Source organism: Periplaneta americana, chromosome 5 (genome assembly GCF_040183065.1).
Source record: "Periplaneta americana isolate PAMFEO1 chromosome 5, P.americana_PAMFEO1_priV1, whole genome shotgun sequence".
Classification (NCBI taxonomy): domain Eukaryota; kingdom Metazoa; phylum Arthropoda; class Insecta; order Blattodea; family Blattidae; genus Periplaneta; species Periplaneta americana.
Window position 1 is genome coordinate 55,856,154 of NC_091121.1, and position 24,864 is coordinate 55,881,017.

The 24,864-nt window shown below is 36.0% G+C and overlaps 1 protein-coding gene across 1 annotated transcript; it reads right to left on the bottom strand.

The window, feature by feature from the left end:
- Nucleotides 1–8,807: 8,807 nt before the first annotated feature.
- LOC138699641 (UDP-glucosyltransferase 2-like) lies at nt 8,808–10,771 on the bottom strand. The gene is made up of 2 exons (XM_069825674.1): nt 10,453–10,771; nt 8,808–9,630 (listed from the first exon to the last, which is right to left on the bottom strand). The coding sequence occupies exons 1-2, from the start codon at nt 10,470–10,472 to the stop codon at nt 8,823–8,825; spliced, it is 828 nt and encodes a 275-aa protein (XP_069681775.1). The 5' UTR covers nt 10,473–10,771; the 3' UTR covers nt 8,808–8,822.
- Nucleotides 10,772–24,864: the final 14,093 nt, after the last annotated feature.

The following is a 24,864-nucleotide window of genomic DNA, read 5'->3' on the forward strand; positions in this document are numbered from 1 at the left end:
ATAAGCCATTAGACGGAAATACATATTTAATTGATCAAGTATTATAGTCGACTTATCGGAAATATCAGTACGATCAATTTTAAGATGTAAGTAGAATGTCAAGTTTCATATAATATAGGAGCATTCCATTTTAATGTCAAAACACTAATACCCTAATTTCTTAAAATATTCTTCCCGCTAAAAAAAGTTCTTGAAAGAAAAGCGAAGAAAACCTGTCTTCCATAGCGTCGAATATTCGTCCTTTCAGTTTGCAGGTACACAGTAAAATCAATTTGTGTAATTTTAGCATTTGGCATTATGTGCAAGACAGGAGCTCAACCAGGATGCTACATTTTCTTGCCGCACTAGCTACGAATGTACATTAATTGACACAGGCATGTGTTACGGTGCGGTGCTTACCTTCTCGCTGTGAGATCCACCAACTACCAATGCGGTCAGGTGACAGAACAAAGGTCTGTCGAGGGTGTGCCATTACTTATAGAAGCACATTCAAACTGCGTCGTGACAAGACAAAAAGTCACGGCCATTATCAACACTTCATATTCTTTCTTTCGTTCATTTTTGTTAACCAATACAGAAACTTGACAAAGAAAACCTATAAGTTAAAGGCTACGGAAAATTGAGGGGATATATTACACAGATAACAACTTGACAACATAACACATACAGGTTGTAACGAAGAAAGTGGTCAAAACTTCAAATATGTATTCTTCATATATAGCCTATATAAAATGCTTGTTCTCTGAGTAGGGCTTGTAAGTATAATCATGGTACTCCAGTACGTTTGTTTGCTGGAATTCTTAAGATGCATCCTGCTTAAATACGATATGATCATCTGTCGATAAATGCATAGCTATTCTGTATCAGGAGTCCGTGATGGTACGGTAGTGATTTGAAAGAGGTTCGCCGATCCCAGTTTCAAATGGTATTTTATCATCTTACTGGGAATATTTATTCTTATTGAATTTGGTATTCGCAAGAAACTAGTTCGATTACTTAAAATGTGTCTCAGTAAAACTTACAGCAGAGTCCGTATAGGCCAGTTTCTTTCTGATGCTTTTCCAATTCACTGCGGGCTAAGCAAGGAGATGCACTATCTCCTTTACTTTTTAACTTCGCTCTATAATGTGCCATTAGGAAATTCCAGGATAACGCAGAGGGTTTGGAATTGAACGGGTTACATCAGCTTCTTGTCTATGCGGATGACGTGAATATGTTAGGAGAAAATCCACAAACGATTAGGGAAAACACGGAAATTCTACTTGAAGCAAGTAAAGTGATAGGGTTGGAAGTAAATCCTGAAAAGACTAAGTATATGATTATGTCTCGTGAACAGAATATTGTACGAAATGGATATATAAAAATTAGAGATTTATCCTTCGAAGAGGTGGAAAAATTCAAATATCTTGGAGCAACAGTAACAAATATAAATGACACTCGGGAGGAAATTAAACGCAGAATAAATTTGGGAAATGCCTGTTATTATTCAGTTGAGGAGCTTTTGTCATCTATTCTGCTGTCAAAAAATCTGAAAGTTAGAATTTATAAAACAGTTATATTACCGGTTGTTCTGTATGGCTATGAAACTTGGACTCTCGCTTTGAGAGAGGAACATAGGTTAAGGGTGTTTGAGAATAAGGTGCTTAAGAAAATATTTGCGGCTAAGAGGGATGAAGTTACAGGAGAATGGAGAAAGTTACACAACAACGCAGAACTGCACGCATTGTATTCTTCACCTGACATAATTAGGAACATTAAATCCAGACGTTTGAGATGGGGAGGGCATGTAGCACGTATGGGCGAATCCAGAAATGCATATAGTGTGTTAGTTCGGAGGCCGGAGTGAAAAAGACCTTTGGGGAGCCCGAGACGTAGATGGGAAGATAATATTAAAATGGATTTGAGAGAGGTGGGATATGATGATAGAGCCTGGATTAATCTTGCTCAGGATAGGGACCAATGGCGGGCTTATGTGAGGGCGGCAATGAATCTCCGGATTCCTTAAAAGCCAGTAAATAAGTTATTTTATCTCAGACTTTTGCAACACACAGTTTAACGGGGATGAGTTCGCCTGAAGGACTTCTCTTGAGTATCTACCCGATATTTTTAGTTTTTTTTTTTTAATGCTAATGTTCAGGGTCTAACTTTAACTGTGTGCACAGTTTATGCTGGACAAGGCAACGATACAGAAACTAAACTAAAAGTTATCAATCGAGAATTCGATTGATCTCTCACTCATTGATCTTGACTTTCTAAGAACACATGATGAACTCTCGTCCAACATCGTTGTTAATTTAAAAAATCTTCACTGACTGACATAAAAATTAAGGGAATATTATCCTTTCAGCAATCTATGCCTTCACTTGCAGCACCTTAGAAACAAACGCACAGTAAGGCACTGTGCATCAGTGGTGGATTTTAGGCGTACAGTGAGGGCCGAAAATTCGTAAAAACTAATGTCTGTCTTATGTAATCCGTCACTGAACAATGCTTATCTTCCTGTATACTCTTATCGAACCGAAACATTATTGTTCAGTCGGGGAAGGTTGGGTGGGAAGTTAAGGGATAGTATGCCGTGACTCGATTGAGGTATCAATGCCTAGGCCTGCGCAACCTCATCAACTCAGGCTTCGAGACTTGCAGATGACACAAGTATAGTAATTACAGCCAATAACTCCAACGCATTCCAATCTTCAACAGAGGAAATTCTCTTCAAAATATGTGACTGGTTCTCAGTCAATAAATTGGTATTAAACTGTAACAAAACTAACATAATTCAATTTAAATCCTGTCCAAATTCAACGTCGGAAATTTCTAGCACAATAATTAATAATATATCCCTATTAGAACAACAACAACCAAATTTCTTGGCTTAAAAATCGATAATGTGTTAAATTGGAAAAATCATATTAAAGAAATTATCCCCAAAATAAATTCAGCTTGTTTTGCTATTAGATCTATGCAAAAGATAGTAAATATCAATACCTTAAAAACAATATACTTTGCATACTTCCACTCGGTAATGAGTTTTGGAATAATATTCTGGGGAAATTCCACAGATAGTAACAATATATTTCTATTACAAAAAAGAGTAATTAGAATAATAGTAGGTGCCAAATCTAGGGAATCGTGTAGGACCGTTTTCAAAAAACTAAAATAATGCCTATGGCTTGTCAGTATATCTTTTCATTAATAATCTTCCTCGTATGTAATCGTGAAAACATTGTAATTAATTCAACACTTCATAGCATAAATACACGTCAAAAAATGACTTTCATACTCCATCGGCAAGTCTATCATGCTGTCAAAAAAGAGTGCGTTATATGGCAGTAAAAATTTTTAATACCCTCCCTATCGATTAAAAAAATTAAACTCAAAACATAAGATTATTTAGGGCCAAATTAAAGAAGCACCTAATTTCTCACGCCTTCTATTCTGTAGGTGAATTCATGACATTCACTAACACTTCATGAAATTGATACTAAAACTATGTGTTGTACTAGTAGACTATATTGTAAATCTCGTCTGTATGTATTTCATCTAGACTATGACTATAGACAATGTAAGTCGTTTGCCGCATTCTACATTTTACTCCATATTACAATGTAGGGGCTGGATAAATGTAGTGCCCTCACTTGAGAGATCATCTTACCAGGCACATTAACTTTATTCATACGGCTACGAGACTAGACAAATCGCTTTTAGTTTCTAACAGTAGGCCTATAGAGTCGGTACACATATTTTGTTCTAGAATATATTTTGATAAACAGCCCACAACAGTGTTTTATATGGAAGCGGTTCGTAAATTACACTGGACGAAGAAAAAAAAATATTTTTATCTGCTACTGACATAAATATTGTTACCTTTTACTGAAATGGATGTAGGCTACTGATTCCATATCAGAAATGAGTTATTGCTTAGCATGTCAGGGCTTCGAGTTAGGAGCGAGTCAGAGTGTTTCACTTTTGCAATGCAGTGCATATAGAATATAGTAGGAAAAAATTTCTGCTCATATTTTATGGTAGGCCTACATATCTTCTTTACTATTGCGTTACCACGTAAAGGTATACAAGTGAATTTATATTTTTGGGTTCTAGTCAAGTCATAATTTACATATCGGATACAATAAAAAAAATGAGTGCCGACGCCAATTTCAGACCGAAAAGAAGAGTCGAAAGTTGCCGCCAAAATGTTGGCGAGAGGAGAAGGTCGGGAAGGTGGGATCGCTCGAGCGAGGTGGAAGGGGTAGGCGGTAGAAGGGGTAGCATATACATCTCATTTCCGTGCGTTTCCATACTGGTCACAGGGAAAAAGCGAGATTTCGTGAGGTCGAATCAGTTACAGGTTAGGTTAGTTTAGGCTTTTGGTATGCCTTGGGAGAAAGAGCACATTCTTAGACAAATTGTGAGTATATGCAAGGCATAGCAAAAGCCTAATCTAACCTGTCACTGATTCGATAAAATAGAGTTTTCGTAAGGTAGCATCAGTCACAAGTTAGATTACATTAGTTTATAATTTTTCTCGGAATTCACGTTTTTTAGTTGGTAATTTAACAACACTGTATCAACTACTCGTTATTTAACGCCGATGGGATTGGTGATTGTGATTTGATCTTACGAAAACTAGCTTTTTTTCAGTGATCAGTGAAATGTGCTAACCCTTACTGCAGCCTGCCCTTTCCAACTCGACAGAGTGTACCCACCTACCCTCACCTCTCCGCTCGCCACCACTTCCTGAGCAATTTTCACCCTTATTTCGGTGCGAAATTGGTATCGGCACTCAATTTTCGTTTTGTTTACGGTACATATGACTCGACTAGAACACAAGTACATTAATATAGTTGTGCCTTAACGTGATAACGCTATTGTAAAGCATTACCTATGTTATTATTTTAGAATGAAAGTAGCTTATTTTCTTTTCTGCTTATGTCTACCTGTAGCTGAGTTTTCATGAGGTCAAATCAGTGACAGGTTAGATTAGATTAGGCTTTCGGTAAGCCTTGAAAAAAAGGGCATATTCTTAGACAATTGTGAGTATATGTAAGGTTTAGCAAAAGCCTAGCCTAGCCTAACCTGTCACTGATTCGATCTAATCGAGTTTTCGTAAGGTAGAATCAATGATAAGTTAGATTAGTTTAGAATTTTGTATGCCTTTGAGAAAAAAGACACATTCTTAGACAATTGTGAGTATATGCAAGACATAGCAAAGGTCTAAAACAGCTATGAGGACTATAAGCAAAGTAGGGAGGGAACGTTCCTACTCACCCCACATTCGTTTGATTGGCAGGCGAGGGGTAAGGCAGTTGTTTTGCTAAGTCAAGTGCAGTGGTGGATTTGACACAACTTGCGCATCAGTAATTTCTCCGCTCTTATTTCTTGTTTCAAAATTTTTACAGTATTTTGTTTATAGGAAGTACACGTATGATACAATAATTATGACGGCCACCTACTCTCATTAGGCAAATTATATATTTTTCAATTGTATAACCATTCCTTTATCATGTGCACGAAAAATTCTTGAACTGCCTTGTGATCGACATAATAAAGTATTTCTTTTCTAAAAGCAAAGCTCCATTGTCATTTAACTGTACAATATATTAAAAGATACAATGCTCAACATAATAAATTGTTTATTTTTAAAATCAATAAAGTAACTAAGCTCCATTGTCATTTAACTTTAAAACATATTAAACACAATATAATAATCAACAAAATCAATTGTTTCTTTTTATAAATACTAAAGAAAGTAAAACTAAGCTCCACTGTCTTTTAACTTTAAAACATATTAAACACAATATAATAATCAGCAAAATCAATTGTTTCTTTTTATAAATACTAAAGAAAGTAAAACTAAGCTCCACTATCTTTTAACTTTAAAACATATTAAACAAAATATATGAGATATGAATGAAACGAAATATTACTGTAGGCCTATACTGCTGGTTTTCATTTTTTTTTTTTGATTGCCCTCGAAATTTCTTGTTATTAACTAAAAAGGATATATTTGGCTCTAAAATAGAACAACTCAACCGTAATACTGAAACTAAATGCATGTCTGTGATCCTAGACCTGGAGATACTTTTGGCCATATTCATTTTGAAAAGAAAAACAGCTCACAACAGTAAGTTGAGCCAAACATAGATGCAATACGCATTGCAAATGTGCGCAGATTAGAGAATTGCTCCTCTGGTAGGTATTTAAAGAGATCTAATCCAAGCAACAGACTTTCTTCTTTTTGTAAGTAACAAAAAATTCTTTCTGCCACTCTTCCTGAAACTGACGTCCCGAGATCGAAGCCATACCCGCCCTGAATGAAGCGTGTCTAGAGAAGCACCAGGCGGAGGAGAGGGTCGGTGGAGGTAAGGCGGCTTTGAGTTCAGTGGCCCTTCGGAGCCATTTTTCCCCATGGTTGGTCTAAAATAACCCAACCTGTCACTGATTCGATCTTACGGAAACTCGATTTTTTTCCGTCATCAGTAAGGATATGCATGGAAATGATATATGCTACGTCTCTTTGCCGCCTACCTCTTCCACCTCGACGGAGCGATCTCACTTGCCCGCACCTTCCCCTCGCCACCACTTTGAGAAATTTTCACCCTTATTTCGGTGCGAAATTGGTATCGGCACTCAATTTTTTAACGGTACATATGACTCTACTAGAACTCACGCTATAGTAAAGAATTACCTCTGTTGTTATTTTATGGACTGAAATTAAATATATATTAGAATCATCTAATAACCGCCATTAACTCTTTTAAAAGTAGCTTACTTGCTTTTCTGCTTATGTCTACATATAGCTAATTATTGTAGGAACCAGCAGTAGACACTAATCATATTCGGACTAAATAGACTTTGGTATCTTGTTTCTATTACAGATATGTCCTAATGAAATTTTTCCCCATTTTCATCACTTACATCATCGAGATTAGGTAAAAACTAGATTCTGATATGCTCTAATATGTTATGCAGTAGCTCAGAGTAATTATGAACTCAATCATTTCCTATAAACTCTATTTCCACGAGAACGAATGTGTCCCGAGCTTACACCTCAAAAGATTGAGGTTTGATTCAAATATAATATCACACATCAACTGTCTTATCTCTAGTCCAATAAAAATTCCTAGTCTCAATTTTGCATCACTTTTCACTGAATCAAAAACCATCACCATCATGACTAATATCCACCAAATAGGATAATATTTGCACTTTATAACTTTCATTTCTGAGGATGTGTGTTCTTTTAGTTGGTTATTTAACGACGCTGTATCAACGACTGGTTATTTAACGTCGATGGGATTGGTGATAGTGAGATGGTATTTGGTGACATGAGACCGAGGATTCGCCATAGATTACCTGAGATTCATCTTACGGTTGGGAAAAAGCTCGGAAATAATTCAACCAGGTAATCAGCCTAAGCAGGAAACGAATTCACGCTCGAGCGCAACTCCTAATCTGCAGTCAAGCGCCTAAGTCGACTGAGCTATGCTGGTGGATAATCGTGTTGTTACGATATGTAGATAACAGAAAAAATCGCTGGTATCTTAGCGGGGGGGGGGGGAGAAAGGATGGAATGCAACACAACTTTGTCACACTGTCTTCATCATAAATAAGGCAATTTTTTTTTTGTGTACTAATTGAAGCATTTGTAATATTAGCAATGATACATAAATAATTCTAGAAAATAAGTATTAGAGAAACATATAGGCCTATACAGGGTGATTCACGAGGAAAGGTAAAAAATTTAGGATACGATACCTTAGGCAACTTTGAGTGAAAAAGTTCATATGAACATAGATCCGTTTTCGAACGATGGCGGAGCTAGTTGCATTTTTTTGGTAAAACGTCTCGCCCCAATGTGAATCAGACGTTACCATATGCTGCTGATGTTCGCAATGAATGACGTAACATTGGAATCTGCATTGTGAGCGATGTAGATAAGAGAAACAAACTGGGTGGTGGGGCATTACAAATGTCCAATCGCCTTTGCTTGTATGATATAATGACACAGAACCCGCAGATAACACAAATATAGCCTACACTATCATCAATTCACAGCAGTTCAGTCAGCTACCTACAGTACGATATTGTGTATGTTTATGGTTTGTGCGATGGAAGTTCCTTGCGTGCCGTCGCTAAATATGAACGACGCTTTCCGAACAGAAGGGTACCATATCGAAGATTACTTACTGTCTATGGGGTTGGCTGAAAGACTTGGTATAGCAAAGGAACGGGGAAACAAGAGAGGCGCTAAATGACCGTATTTTGGATGCGGCATAAAGAACAGCTACATACGTGCAGCTCTCCCGAGCGATGAGCGCGATTCAAGCCCGAGCGCAACAGTGCATTGAAGCAGAAGGAGCTACGTTTGAAAATGTGTGAAGACATCGACCGCGATGTTTAGAATATTAAGTATTTATGTATACGTGAATATAAACTTTAAATTTGTCCGTTATCTGTCTCTAAATACGAGTTAGTACAATGGAATCCCAGACGTTTTTCTGAAGTCAAAGAGCCATATCTCCGTAACCGTTTGAAAACGGACCTATATCATATGAACTTTTTGACTCAGAATTACTTCAGAATTCACGTCCTAATTTTTTTACCTTTCCTCGTGAATCACCCTGTATATACAAATTGTGACGCGACGAAACAAAATTCAGATTTGTAATACCACAATAAATTTAGTTTAGTATAGGCCTACTTGTTTTTTGGCAGAAAAATTATTCAAATCTGGCTTTTAGGTATAGTTCCCTGTGAAGTCAAAGGTTTCGGGATCGATACCCGGCTCCGGAACAATTTTTACATTTAAATTATTCAGAAAATTATTGTTCGACAATGTTATTGGATATCGTATAATTTTTTGAGCCTACCTTAGGTAACTTTTTCGTTGGCCTTAGATGGATTCCCGCCACCTCGACGGCTCCTGGTACCAGAGGCACAGGTCTAGTGAAACTAAAATGGCTGTTAATAAAAATAAGACTGGTGTTCCTGGCCAGTTCGGAGAGCAACGGAAGTTCGTCACCGAAGAATTCTTTTGCAACCTCGTATCCAGGTGCATCCATTGTGAAAGGGTAGTGAAGATAATGTGCCACGTAAGAAACAGTGTTGCTCAGTCTCTGCATGAAAGTCATCTTGTCCGAAAACTCACCAAAATGCGTAGGGATGAATGAAGGGTTATCCGGATTTCCAACTCTGGCCGGCACCCAAGGCATCACGGAACAAGAACTGAATGCTATTATCGGAATCTGGAACTTGTACCCAAATGCCAAGAAGCAATCCGTGTTGAACGGCTCCGCCAACATCACGTCAAATTTCTCATTGGAGTTTAGCAACTTCTGAACCAGTGGATGTTTAAATGTTTTTCTGCATGTCTCTACTCCCCATTTGCTCAGCTTTAAGATGCTCTCGATTTGACTTCCTCTTCCTACGTCAGCTAAGGTTAGGCCAAACACACTTGTACTGGCTGTAACATTTTCCTTAAGATTGATGTCTTTATAGTTGGATATTGGTTGTTGCCTAGGAAACGGACTCAATACAACTACTTCGTGCCCTCTGTTTGCAAGCTCCTCGAGATAATACTCAAAAACTTTAAAGTGACTCCTTCCTGAATATGGAAATGCCGCCAAAATTCTGTAACCGTCGGAGATTTCAAATAGACCATGTAAGAATATGGCAGACATGATTACAATGAACTTCATTTTGGCGTTATTAAATAATCTTGGTTACTATTTGAGCCAAAATAAAATCGAAACGCTTTCAATTAAAGGCTGGAGACAATGCGATATGTTAAATTAATAATAGTACTCGATAATACAAAGCAAGAAATAATAGACCACTTATTAGTTTCTATATCCTAAACATTTATTCTATTTGAAAAAAAAACGTTTTAAATGCTATGAAATGTTTACCTTTAAAACCAAAATATTTAAATTGACATGAATTGACGTTTAATTTTATAGTATATAGCGATCCTGAGTCAAAGTGCGAATTATTATGGAAAATTATCTTTGGAAGTACAACTTCTGAATACTTACAAATTCATATAATGATCAAAGAACCTAATATAGACATTACATCCTTAAACGACGATTGAATCCATTTGTTCAAACGCATAAATTCTAAGGAATGCAAATTACAAGTACCTACGAGTAGGCTAAATCTAATTCTCTTATAAATGAGAGTACATATAACCCAACTATCGCAACAATTACAATAGCGGAACTTCTAATGATACAAACACAGGGTCCTTAAAAATATTTTTGTAGCGTAATCCATTCATATACACGGAAAAAACACAAATGTATTTTAGGCACAATTTAATTCTTTTGAGTTTTAACCACGCAACCACTCCGTACGTCACGAAGCTCAGATTGTTCCTCCGCAAAGTGGGAAGTGCACAGATTTTCTACAATACAAAATTCACTCATGAACTACAACACACGAACAACATACTGTAGTTTAGTGATGCGCATCGAGCCGTATCACAGCACACCAGCTAAAAACTCAGACCTGATTTTTCTCGTCGCAGATACTATTTTCTGATTGCGAAAACAAAGTTTTACACATCATAAAACTGATTTATTATAACTGTCATGTGTATTATTCCACTGTTTAAAACGGTCGTATACGAATCCCGAACACTGTTAAACTTTGTGAGAGTGCCAGAACTGCGAGACTCGTCAGCTGAGAGCGTGGCCCACTGCTAACTTGGTTTTTACCAAGAAATACATTCGCGGTCCACGTCTTGAGTCAATGAAACCATCTGCAAGGTCACGGCTCCCGTTGTCTTGAGCAGAGATCGGATACGCACAGTGTGTCCAACTTCAGAAACACAAAATACGCTGCGGAGCTGCCAAAATTTCGCTAAATTCCGCTGCTGTTGTATATCTCAATAAACATGGAGCAATCAGAAATATATTAAAAGGGATCACGGAATTAGGTTTCATTGTGCTTCTTGACATAATTTAAATTATTTTAAATTAATTATACTGATGTTTCCGGAAAGTCTATTGTAGTACTTCATTAATTGAATATATATTTCCGTCTAAATGACTTATCCAAGTTTTACAAAAAAATATTACAAAATATAATTTGTTATTGTATTCTATATCATATGCGAACGTTTTCGCTAATTGGCATCTTCAGACTTAATTTTCAATATCTAAATTTTTGTAGGTAATGAATATTTAGTTACAATAATGTTTAGCAAATACAAATAAATAATTAAAAATCAAATCAAAAATAATTTAAAATAGAACATATTAAAACAATAGTTACATTTGGTTATTGTACTACCTTTAATTATTAAGACAGTATAATACATAGTTATAGGTTAAAATCATAAAGCATCTACAATTGTACATAATGTAAACTTTATTATACAAATAACTTGTTTCATCAAAATATTTAGAATAAATTTGTCTAATTTTAATAAATGATTTGTAGGCCTACTGTATAAATCTTAAATTATTACAACATTAAATTATATAATTTTATTTTATCCACTTAAGAATGTGATTTATTATAGTTTTAAGTGTGTTTTTACTTATTATTATAATTATTATTGTAATGTGTTTTGTTACAATTCTATTTGTAATTTATTAACAACTATAAAACAGTAGGCATGTTAATTTATCTAAGTTGTGTCAAATATTTGTTGTTCAGTTATTATAATTTGAAGACGTAGATGTATGTGATGTTGAAGGAACGCACTTCACATAATACTATCATTGCTTTTCATATTAAAAGTATGCAGTATACATTGTTGAACTGAACTCTGTTTCAACGGAATCTTTCAAATGGGCCAATCAAAATGTATAATGTTGAATAGTAGGCCTATCCATTGAATCAGAATTGCACTTTAGTTGTAATGATTTGTTTTAATTAATGGTGAATGATGGATGACGTGTGAGGTCTAAATGTTATCCTACAATGTAATGCCATTACGGTACAGACAGTTGTAGGATAACATTAAATGTTTATTTTTTATATACAAAAGCTAATCAGATTTCTTCCCAGGTTATTACATTTTTGGTATTACATTAATTCCTGAGATAACTGTGCAAATGGAGATGATTTTGTCCTTCAAGAAATTTTGGAAAAATCCGTCCGTCCGTCAACCAACCCTTTTCAGCACGACTTCAGATTCTCCTGTTATTGATGCAAGGAGGTCTCATTGTTTAACAGTGACCAAAATATGTGTATGAATCTTGTAAAAGTATAAATAGGATTTCTATATTTTAATCATCACGTAAGTTGAGATATTTCGTGTAAAAAGAGATTTTACTTTTGGATATTTAAAACTCAATAAATGCAAATAATGTAATACAATGATTGATATTGCCTCTTAAATTACAGAGTAGGGTGTGCATTTTTCTCACAAGAATCACGAAGATAAAGCCAATACTTATTTTCGATGCTTTGCAAATCTTTCAGTTTCAACATTTTTGACGAATAATTTGAATTAACTTGTTCCAAAGTACGTTTGCGCTGAAGAGTTTCTTTCATTTTGTTTTGATTAAGTATTGAAAATTAAATTTTTTCGGGATTCTGATTTCAATGCTATTGTATCCGACGTGCGTAACACGTGCCCCGTTTCTCGATCGCGCAAATTTAATATACTCCTACCTTCTACCTTCGGCAAGTAGGCGAGAGTCGTTATATGCATAATAAGTCGATTTTTTTAATATTATATCCATGCATTCTAAAGTAGGATGCTAATCGATCCTCTAAATAAATGTTTTCTCTATTTTCTTTCGTTCCGCCAACTTCAACAATTGACTCAAGGGAAAACAGCACAGAACTGACTCGAGATGAAAGAGAACGAGAACTGACTCGAGATGAAAGAGAACGAAAACTGACCCAAGAGGAAAGAGCACAGGAACTGACCAAGAAGAAAGAGAACGAGAACTGATTCGAGATGAAAGACAACTAGAATTGACTCGAGACGAAAGAGAACCAGAACTGACTCGAGATGAAAGAGAACGAAAACTGACCCAAGAGGAAATAGCACAGGAACTGACCAAGAAGAAAGAGAACGAGAACTGATTCGAGATGAAAGAGAATTAGAACTGACTCGAGACGAAAGAGAACCAGAACTGACTCGAGATGAAAGAGAACGAAAACTGACCCAAGAGGAAATAGCACAGGAACTGACCAAGAAGAAAGAGAACGAGAACTGATTCGAGATGAAAGAGAATTAGAACTGACTCGAGACGAAAGAGAACCAGAACTGACTCGAGATGAAAGAGAACGAAAACTGACCCAAGAGGAAATAGCACAGGAACTGACCAAGAAGAAAGAGAACGAAAACTGATTCGAGATGAAAAAGAATGAGAACTGACTCAAGAGGAAAGAGCGCTACAATTGTCACAAGAAGAATGAATGGTTTCTTCCGAGGTTTTCCCCAGCCGTGGGACTGAAGCCGGATGGTCTATGGCGAGTCCTCGGCATCACTTCATTTCACCCCTTTGATTTGATTACCTGGTTGGGTTTTTCCGAGGTTTTCCCCAACCAAAACGCAAATGCCGGGTAATCTTTTGGCGAATCCTCGGATCTCACCTCATCATTGTAGAAATTTATTAAATTGTAAAACTGTAAAAATTGTAAAATTTTGTGAAAATTGTAATTGTAATATTTTAAAATTTTCACTTGTTCCACACCTTAAAGCTTCATTGCTCATGTAAGATCTATGAAATATAATAAATGAATGAATGAATGAATGAATGAATGAATGAATGAATGAATGAATGAATGAATGACTCATGAGGAAAAAGCACGAGGATTTGCACAAGAAAAAAGAGAACAAGAACTGACTCGAGGTGAAAGAGAACCAGAACTGACTCGAGATGAAAGAGAACGAGAACTAACTCAAGGGGAAAGAGCACGAGACATAAGAAGAAAGAGAATGAGAACTGACTCAAGAGGAAAGAGCGCTACAACTGTCACAAGAAGAAAAAGAACAGACAGGTTAGGAATGAAGAAAGAGACAGGTTAGGAATGAAGTAAGAGACAAGTTAGGAATGAAGTAAGAAACAGGTTAGGAATGAAGTAAGAGACAGGTTAGGAATGAGGGAAGAGACAAGTTAGGAATGAAGTAAGAAACAGGTTAGGAATGAAGTAAGAGACAAGATAGGAATGAAGAAAGAAACAAGTTAGGAATGAAGTAAGAGACAGGTTAGGAATGAGGGAAGAGACAAGTTAGGAATGAAGTAAGAGACAAGTTAGGAATGAAGTAAGAGACAAGTTAGGAATGAAGAAAGAAACAAGTTAGGAATGAAGTAAGAGACAGGTTAGGAATGAGGGAAGAGACAAGTTAGGAATGAAGTAAGAGACAAGTTAGGAATGAAGTAAGAGACAGGTTAGGAATGAAGTAAGAGACAGATTAGAAATGAAGTAAGAGACAGGTTAGGAATGAGGTAAGAAACAAGTTAGGAATGAAGTAAGAAACAGGTTAGGAATGAAATAAGAGACAGGTTAGGAATGAAGTAAGAGACAGGTTAGGAATGAGGGAAGAGACAGGTTAGGAGTGAAGTAAGAGACAGGTTAGGAATGAGGGAAGAGACAAGTTAGGAATGAAGTAAGAAACAGGTTAGGAATGAAGTAAGAGACAAGTTAGGAATGAGGGAAGAGACAGGTTAGGAATGAGGGAAGAGACAGGTTAGGAATGAAGTAAGAAACAGGTTAGGAATGAGGGAAGAGACAAGTTAGGAATGAGGGAAGAGACAGGTTAGGAATGAAGTAAGAGACAGGTTAGGAATGAAGTAAGAGACAGGTTAGGAATGAAGTAAGAGACAAGTTAGGAATAAAGTAAGAAACAGATTAGGAATGAAGTAAAAAACAGGTTAGGAATGAAGTAAGAGGCAGGTTAGGAATGAGGGAAGAGACAGGTTAGGAATGAAGTAAGAGACAGGTTAGGAATGAAGTAAGAGACAGGTTAGGAATGAAGTAAGAGACAGGTTAGGAATGAAGTAAGAGACAAGTTAGGAATAAAGTAAGAAACAGATTAGGAATGAAGTAAAAAACAGGTTGGGAATGAAGTAAGAGACAGGTTAGGAATGAGGGAAGAGACAGGTTAGGAATGAAGTAAGAGACAGGTTAGGAATGAAGTAAGAGACAGGTTAGGAATGAAGTAAGAAACAGGTTAGGAATGAAGTAAGAGACAGGTTAGCAATGAGGTAAGAAACAGGTTAGGAATGAAGTAAGAGACAAGTTAGGAATGAGGGAAGAGACAGGTTAGGAATGCAGTAAGAGACAGGTTAGGAATGAGGTAAGAAACAAGTTAGGAATGAAGTAAGAAACAGGTTAGGAATGAAATAAGAGACAGGTTAGGAATGAAGTAAGAGACAGGTTAGGAATGAGGGAAGAGACAGGTTAGGAGTGAAGTAAGAGACAGGTTAGGAATGAGGGAAGAGACAAGTTAGGAATGAAGTAAGAGACAGGTTAGGAATGAAGTAAGAAACAAGTTAGGAATGAAGTAAGAGACAGGTTAGGAATGAAGTAAGAAACAGGTTAGGAATGAAGTAAGAGACAGGTTAGGAATGAAGTAAGAAACAAGTTAGGAATGAAGTAAGAGACAGGTTAGGAATGAGGGAAGATACAAGTTAGGAATGAAGTAAGAAACAGGTTAGGAATGAAGTAAGAGACAGGTTAGGAATGAAGTAAGAAACAAGTTAGGAATGAAGTAAGAAACAGGTTAGGAATGAGGGAAGAGACAAGTTAGGAATGAAGTAAGAAACAGGTTAGGAATGAAGTAAGAGACAGGTTAGGAATGAAGTAAGAAACAAGTTAGGAATAAAGTAAGAGAAAGGTTAGGAATGAAGTAAGAAACAAGTTAGGAATGAAGTAAGAGACAGGTTAGGAATGAAGTAAGAAACAGGTTAGGAATGAGGGAAGAGACAAGTTAGTAATGAAGTAAGAAACAGGTTAGGAATGAAGTAAGAGACAGGTTAGGAATGAGGGAAGAGACAAGTTAGAAATGAAGTAAGAAATAGGTTAGGAATGAAGTAAGAGACTTAGGAATGAAGTAAGAGAATTTAGAAATTAAGTAAGAGGCTTAGGAATGAAGTAAAAGACAGGTAAGGAATGAAGTAAGAGACAGATTAGGAATGAAGTAAGAGACAGGCTAGGAATGAAGTAAGAGAGAAGTTAGGAATGAATAAAGAGAGTAATGAAGAAAGAGACAGGTTAGAAACTATACAAGAGGACGTTGATGGAGTACTCTTATCGGTACATTTGTTAGTTGAACCTTCTGATATGTTTATCACCTATTTTTTAGATCTTACAGCATACATTTTTATTTTTCAGATCTAATCTTATTCTCAACCAAGCACTTACAATGGCAGGTGACAATCTATTTCTGTGTTACAGTTGGGAAAGCAGTGATATTTTAATTTTTTACATATGATTACAAGAATTAGTGCCATCTCTTAGTGAAAATTAGAGTTGCGCAAAAAAAACTAATAACATTAATTTGGTAAGTTTTAGAGAAAATAAATGTACAAATTTAAGCTTTTAAAATGCACTTTTTAATTTTCCGCTACATTTTGGGAGGATTTCGATTATCGTAGTTACTTCACCCAAAGCCTGAAATTTCGCTATGCGTCGTAGAATTCCGCTACAGTTGGGCACACTGTAATGCACAACTGCAAGCGATGATATTGCGTTATCTCGATTCGTGCTATAATCAGTTGTTTCTTTAAATCTTCTTCATTCAGAGAAATAAGAATCTTATAGAATCAAATAACTAGACAAGTCAACAGTGGCGGATTGACAATATTGAAGAGTTTAATCTCAAAATTCGCTGAGTCCATTTGGCCATTTTTATGATTTATACTTATACTGTGTATATGATTAAGTTTGAGACCTCTATCATTGTATTGTAAGATTGGTTTCTTCCAAAACATCGCCAGTCCTTGCCTAAAAGAATGTGTTATTGTGCATGTCACTTGAAAACTCTTTCAGTTCGTAGACCGGTGTATAAACATAACTACCCCAGTTCTTTCATAAAAATGGACTTAATGTGTTTTGGGATCACATTTTTCAACTCTGCCGCCTGTAAGCGCCCAAGAATTTCCCGCTCCTTCTTCCATTAGTATGTACGCCTCTACTTTCATCCTTGATAAAAGTTGGGATAAAAAAATAAGTGTGACGTGTCAGGGACACAGGCGTAGGGTTTTGTTTTTGTTTCCGTTTATACATGGAGAGATCAGGTTTATGATACATGCAATATATCTGTCTTCATAAGCAGCGACATTCCGAAATTTGTTCCAATTCACAACAAATTGTTCACTATGTCGTACGTGTCTATTATCAATTTACTTATTGCAAAACTCGCGATTAAAATGAAACAAATGGTCTCACAGTTCTGCATGTGCTCTCGATGTCGCGACATTACTGAGAGAGTCCGCGCGACACGGCTAAATTTATACGCAACTTCGTTCCACTGCATGTTCGAAATTGAAAATATGACCACCATTTTAATCATTAATCCTCCAGACAATATATTTTCACTGAATGTTCGGAATATGTTCTCCGAAAGATAAATTATTAAAATGGCAGTCATATTTTATAATCATACACTTTCACACAAAAGAACCTGATATATTTGTGAAATAAATTATGTATTTTTATTAAAACGTTACTCTTAAGATAGTTCCAGCTATTTATTAAGTTTCCTGACTTCCCATGGTCTCGTTGTACTGCGTCGTAGTTACCGCCAAAATAAAACATAAACTATCGTTACAAGCAAGACATTAATGAATATACGGTATATCTAAATTTTAACATAAGCAAACTCTGAAGACAGACCGCGATACGAGTATGCATTACAGTATTACACAAAGCGAATTGCATCGTTAACATTCGGACAAAGGGATTGTGTAGCAAAAGCATAAAATGAATAATAAAAATATGAAAAAATAATTACAGAGATTTTAGGTATCCTACATTTTAGGAATGAATTAGCCCTCAGAAGCAATTTAAATATAACAATTCAGAATCAGACCTAATACATTATGATTTTTGCTGATGATCTGGCGTTATTAGGATAACAGGAGATGATACTGAGAAATATGCTACTGGAGCTAAATGATAGCTGTGGACAGTATGGGATGAAGACAAATGCAAATAAGACGAAGACCATGGTCATAGAAAGAAATATAAAGAAGGTGGGTAGGCATTGGATACATACATACATACATACATACATACATACATACATACATACATACATACATATACACATACATATAAAAAGTAAACTTGCTAATTTTAAATGAGGCATTAGAGCAAGTGGACAACTTCAAATTTTTGGGGTGTACTACAGGGACATCATTTTATTTTTCCTAACATTTTTAATATTAACCTGGCTATATCTTTGGATTAATGATTGAGACCCGGAAACACCATTTGCTACCTCCTTCCACGACTGGAGTTCGATGATACTGGCGTAAAATACAAACAAATCACTTTACTAGGTACAGGAGGGAAGAAAAGTAGTTCATCCATTTACGTAAAGCAGGAAATATCGCGATTTTGAGTGTGATAATTTTCATTAGGTTTTATTTAATCAAAATACAGTACAGTATTAACAATAAGTGTTTTTACTCACGAACTGAGTTATCCATGGAAACGTATTCATTATGCAGTGTATATTATACTGTCTACAGCACATTAGCGTACGATATAGAGAATGAAGTTAAAATGAAAAATAATCATAATATGGATATTTAAACACATTTTTTAAAATGGTGGCCGTTCATTACGATACAGGCTTCAGTTCTTTTGTGCTTATTATCGCACTATAGACTATTGCGTCTAATTGCAATTATCAGTTTCGTCTTTCATACTTAGTAACTCATGTTGAATAATTCTGTACCTACTCTGTGAAAGAGTACCTTACGTACTGTAAATTCAGTCTTCACTTCTGCCCGACCTGCACAGATAAAATTACTCGGACATGCTATCTACTGTCCATCAAAGTGGTTATGTCGCAGGATCGTAGAAAGGGGGGGGGGAATCACGTGATAGTTAATTACTTAACGAGACCCTTTTATTTAAGTTATTTTAAACAGTTCCATAATATTACGTAGATGTCTAATTAATTCCTAACAGAAATTAACGTTTTCAGAAAAGAGCTAAGAAAGCCCAGCCACTAGTCTTTACAGAGAGGCGAATAGAAGCAGGTGGGGGAAATCGGGATGCGATGTAGGCAAACGGACGACAGTACCTGTGCTGAAATATGTTTCAATATTGGAAGTTTTCGTCACTGGAAAACGCGAACATATTTCTGAAACGTACTATAATCACTAACTCAGTACTGCTGCCTTGGTTCTGTGTGGAGGACAGTTGGAACTTCGTTAGTAGAAGGGGTGGGAGTGAAGTACATTCAAAAACTCAGGTACAATAAAAGTTGAAGTAAAAATAAAGTGATCTTCCTGTATAAGTATAAGCAGTAACACGAGCTGCTGCCAGGAAATGGAAAGAATAATAGCAATGGCAAAGGAAGCTTTTAATAAAAAAAAACATCTTGTGTGGACCTCTGGAAAAATAGCTAAGAAAGAGGCTAATGAAGTACTTTGTATGGAGTGTCGCGTTGTATGGGGCAGAAACATGGACATTACGACAAAGTGAAGAGAAGCGATTAGAAGCATTTGAAATGTGGATATGGAGAAGAATGGAACGTGTGAAGTGCACAGACAGAATAAGAAATGAAGCTGTGTTGGAAAGAGTGCGTGAAGAAAGAATGATGCTGAAACTTATCAGGAAGAGGAAAAGGAATTGGCCGAGTCACTGGTTGAGAAGAAACTGCCTTCTGAAGGATACACTGGAAAGAATGGCGAATGGGAGAAGAGTTCAGGGCAGAAGAAGATACTAGGCGATAGACGACATTAAGATATATGGATCATATCAGGAGACAAAGAAGAAGGCAAGAAATAGGAAAGATTGGTGAAAGCTGGGTTTGCAGTGAAAGACCTGCCCTTGGGCAGAACACTAAATGAATTATGAACATTATGACTAAAGGCCGCCTGTATTAAACAAATAACTTGATACAATTGATTAGAGATGGTAGATTTTTACAATTACGATAAATGTCAAATATGCCCAAAAACTGCCAAAATAAGTAGTTTTATATTTAGAAGCATGTTAAGTGTTCTAGTGTAGTTCTTTAATCCGCGATAAAATGTGAAATTGAATACAAAATCCGAAATGTATCCACGTGTTTCTGCGAAATAAGAACGAAATTACGTTTTATGAGATATTTTTGTGTTTTTGTTTTAAAAAATCAGAATCTATTTAAAGGCACCGTCAGATATGGGATCTTACATTATTCGCTACTATACGAGCAGCGATGTCATTCCGTTCTATTACGTGGTGTTCTTGAATTTCGTTCTAGTGACAGCACGCGTGTAGCAGTCATACCGCAGTCTAGTAGATACAGTCACGAAGCTCAGTACATAGTAAATATGCATCCATAGATAGTTGCTAACCACTAGGATCGCTAATATCGCCTCATTACAGACAATGCGAAATAGTACCTGCACAGTCTATTGTTCCTAGCACCCTCAAAACTCAAGCTTCGTGACTGTATATACTAGACTGTGGTATTATATACAAAGTTTTTGATCAAACTGCCTTCCATATGACATAATAAAAACTCGTGTTTTAATTATCTATACAGAGATGGCTCCACTGTGTAACAGCATATTTCTCGCTGTAGTGTGAAGATAAGCTAAGCCGTGTCCACATATTACATAGTTCATAGTTCTCGCTGTAGTGTGTTACGGGCCTTACTGTAACACTATCTACATCCCTGCCTGAACGCTGCAGTCTTATACAACGAAGCACGCAGCGAACGAATAAATTGAAAATCATAAGTTTCCGTACTGATTTCGTGACAACACTAATATAGAGGAACTGAATTGTTGCTAAATGTCTAAGGCGTGTGATAAGGAAGTATGTGTCGCCTTCGTGAAGCTCATTTTTTTCTGCAGACATATCACGGTGGTAATGATAGAGTGACCAGGCGACGGTTTTTCAGCCTTGTTTCCGCTGTCCCGAAATACTACTTCGGAATAGGCCCTACTACTTCCTTTTTTTTTTTTTTTTTTTTGCAATATCATTAACAGGGAAATTGTTATAGTCGCATGTACTGCTAGCACAATTTATTATTTTCATGAACTATCAGTTACCCATTGTTGAGTTACGAGCGCAGGCAAATTGCATTATCGTTGTTTGTAACGTTATACCGATAGGTACACTAGTCGCCTGGAATCTGAAAGCATAGCGGCCATTGTAGTCCGGGTCAGCTTACTTCACACCCCAAGGGTGAAACCTAACCATTTTTCCCCCATTACTATATATGCTAGTGGATTGTGGTGATTTTCTAGTTTGCAGGTTGAATTTTCTTTTGCCAACTTCGTTTCGAATTTCGATACAGACAAATACAACAAATGGTAGTGATTTTGTAATTGTTATGTTGGCAGCTGAGACAGACATTATCGGTACTGGAGTTTCATGAAATTAAAATTGTAATAGATTTCTGAGCCGGTTACAGGAAACTAATGAAATTTGAACATACTAATAATTAATTAATATCAGTATTAATATTAATACATAATAGTAATGTTATGTGTTGCGTTGTGGTTATAATTCAAGACTACTAGTGGCTTGTGTAGCAAATGCTGCTGCAAACTAAGTTCGTTAGACGTTCAAATAAACATTTTTCAGATTTATTTTCAATGAAGAATACTTGTCTTTTTGATAGTTATTTGCTTCCATAATAATGAAACATACTCCCTCTGAATGGATTTTTTAGGCCAAATACTTTTTCTTGAACCTATCCAACTTCAGTTTTTGAGTTTCAACACGAAAACGCAAGTATCAATGCCAAGACGATAGCAGTAGCTATTTCAGGTCATTGTGGATTGTAGGCAAAAGTTAAAAAAATGTCAGGTTTGCTAAGCTTTCGAACAATAGCATTTTCGTATAGCTGCTGCATGTAGAACTTGAAATGTAGAGCGTAAAATCATTTTATCCTACTAATGGCCGGTTTCACCAACCTTCGTTATCATTATAACGTCTCGTTAAGTAATTTAATGACACGTTAGTCAGATTTTGTGTTTCACCAAGTATCATTATTGCTAACGCATCTTTAAATTCATCGTTAATTTATTAGGACCTATTCGTCGCGTTAAAACAGTAACGATGCGTTAAGAAGTCAACAACATGGCGGACGTAATTATTCGGTGATGAAGTTCTTTATTTAGAACTTAAACGTAACGACGAACTTTTATGTTGTAATAACACTCGGAATAATCATTTTGAAGATTTAAGTGATAAAGAATTCCACGAAAGCTACACATTAAGGAAATAAGTAGTAAGAATGATTCTAGAAGAAACTGAATATAAGTTAGAATACGTCAGATAGGAATCACCTACTTAACGCCTCTTCAACAGATTCTTCTCGCTTTAAGATAACGTTGCGGGAAGTTTTGAAATAATAATTGATGATATGAACGGGGTATCAAAAGCTGTATTGTCTAGATATGTGAATAAAATATCAGACGTACATCAACATTACAATAGTCATTATTTCTATAGGCCTAATCAGCTTATAGCTAAATTTTATGTTGTCACAGACAACATAGATTGTGTACATGTCCCAATCGTATATTCTGGCAGTAATATAGCCAAAAGATTCTGCAATAGAAGATCTGTTTTTCATTCAATATTCAAACAATTGCATAGGCCTATGTAACCTCCGCATAGAAAAATTGTGGCTAAACTAGCGCTGAGGTAGTTTCCTTCGTACTTTGCTTATACACCTTGCACATACGAATCTGTGACAGATTACGTTTGATTAGTTTAGCTTTTTGTTATGCCTTGCATATACGATCAACTGCATTACCACAAAAAAATCACTTATAAATTCAACGATTTTCACTTCTGAAACCAGCAGAACTACCTCAGCGCTAGTTTATTGAAATTGTAATAGGTTAGAATACGACAGACAGGAATCACCCACTTAACGCCTCTCCAACAGATTCTTCTCGGTGTAAGATAATGTTACGGTGTACACGGATAGCACAACATTCCAAAGGAGGATGCCTTTTAAATGAAAAGGGTGCAAAGAGATTTTCTTTTAGGAGACAATGGATACCCCTTAAAATCCAATTTAATAATACCTCTCCTGAATCCTGCCACACAAGCATGGCAAAATTGTTACAGGGTACTACATAAATCTACATGAAATATTGTGGAAAAGTAGTATGCAATTTATGGAAGAGCGATTTCCCGTCCTAAATGTAGGCCTAATATAACTGCTTAGAATGCTTTGCATATAATTAATTGTGCCATCAGTTTGAAGCTGTCGGCCTTATAGTCCGCTAAATTTTCTCAGATTTCCTTTAGAAGTTACAATTTAACTGCTCTACATTCCTACTATTTACATTTGGAAGCATCTGTCTTTTTGTTTTTAATTGCGGTATGACAACATACTGTATTTAGGAAGATGTTCTTAAAATTACTGCCTCTTACCCGTTTGCCTATGATTGTTTCCTCATGCTGAACTAAGTCAGCCATGATCATATGTAACCAATGAAATTCGCGATTTCGAAGCCATGGTTGTATGAAAAACAAAACATGCAAGATACAAGTACAAAATCCCCTCGTTAGTAAACGCCTGTTAATTTTAAAGATACGAGGCTTGGTGAAACCGTCAACTTTTAAAGATCCCATTAAATTTAAACGATCCATTTGTTGACAAGTCGTTTGTGCTGAATTAAAGAAGCTTGGTGAAACCGGCCATAAGAGATCTTGCTGAAATGATCTGGAGAATACAAAATTTTCTAGGCCTCTTATTTTATCAGTAAGTAATACCTCTTTATCTTTCCTCAGGAACTGTAATTTTTGCGCTCTCTCGAGCCAATACTGAAGGCAATGACACATATCAATATCTACACTACACCGCCATTACTTACTTACTTACTGGCTTTTAAGGAACCCGGAGGTTCATTGCCGCCCTCACATAAGCCCGCCATTGGTCCATATCCTGAGCTACACCGCCATTAAGTATATGAAAAAGACCCAACCCCACTGGTTTAATAAGTATAAAAATATTTGATTTTTAATAACAATATTATTATCTTACTTAAGTTTTGTAGTTATATATAGCAGTCACTCAGTAAATTATAGAAATGAAGATCTAAATTAAGATATTCTCTACACTTACTTACATAACCTCAAAACGTTTCACTTTCATATCATCAATATAGCATCAATATTATGTACAATTAATGAAGAATAGACGCATCATGAAATTAACTATAATAATATTTAATTTCTAATGGTAATAATGTCATCAAACCACCTCAAGTTTCGTAGATTTGAATATCCAATACACAGCTGAACTCAGAAAATTATACACTGCAGAATTAGTTTTTAATAACAAATTGAACTGAACTCTAAATATGTCGGCAATCCTGCAGGTCATGGCCTTCGTGTAATAGCCTATTGTTTGTTGTATTGTGTGTTTTGTTCTGAAATTCAATCAAGTCGGCCGTGATTCAATAAAATTAGTTCTCAAAACTGACAACAGGTGGATTTTGGAAAATAGGAAAATTATGTAGGAAAATTGATAGTTCACTGAAAACTACTACTTTTCCGAAAAAACTTTGGATGCCAGGCATGAAAATGAGGGGTCACTCATTAAAATCCGTTCAGCCGTTTTCCCGTAATTTCCATTACCAGTTCAAATTATATATATAGAAGATAGTCAGGTAAGTTTTCGGAGTTGGTACTAATAATTTCATGTGGTCAAACAAGATACATTTTTAGGTTAGGTCTCGTGAGTCAATTGTTTAG

What these genes read in the sequence shown, in the direction of transcription:
- LOC138699641 (XM_069825674.1), bottom strand. Translation starts at nt 10,472, where the DNA reads ATGCGCATCACTAAACTACA. An exon ending in ATGCGCATCACTAAACTACA is followed by an intron (nt 9,631 to 10,452) that starts GTATGTTGTTCG and finishes CGACGGTTACAG; the next exon opens with AATTTTGGCGGCATTTCCAT.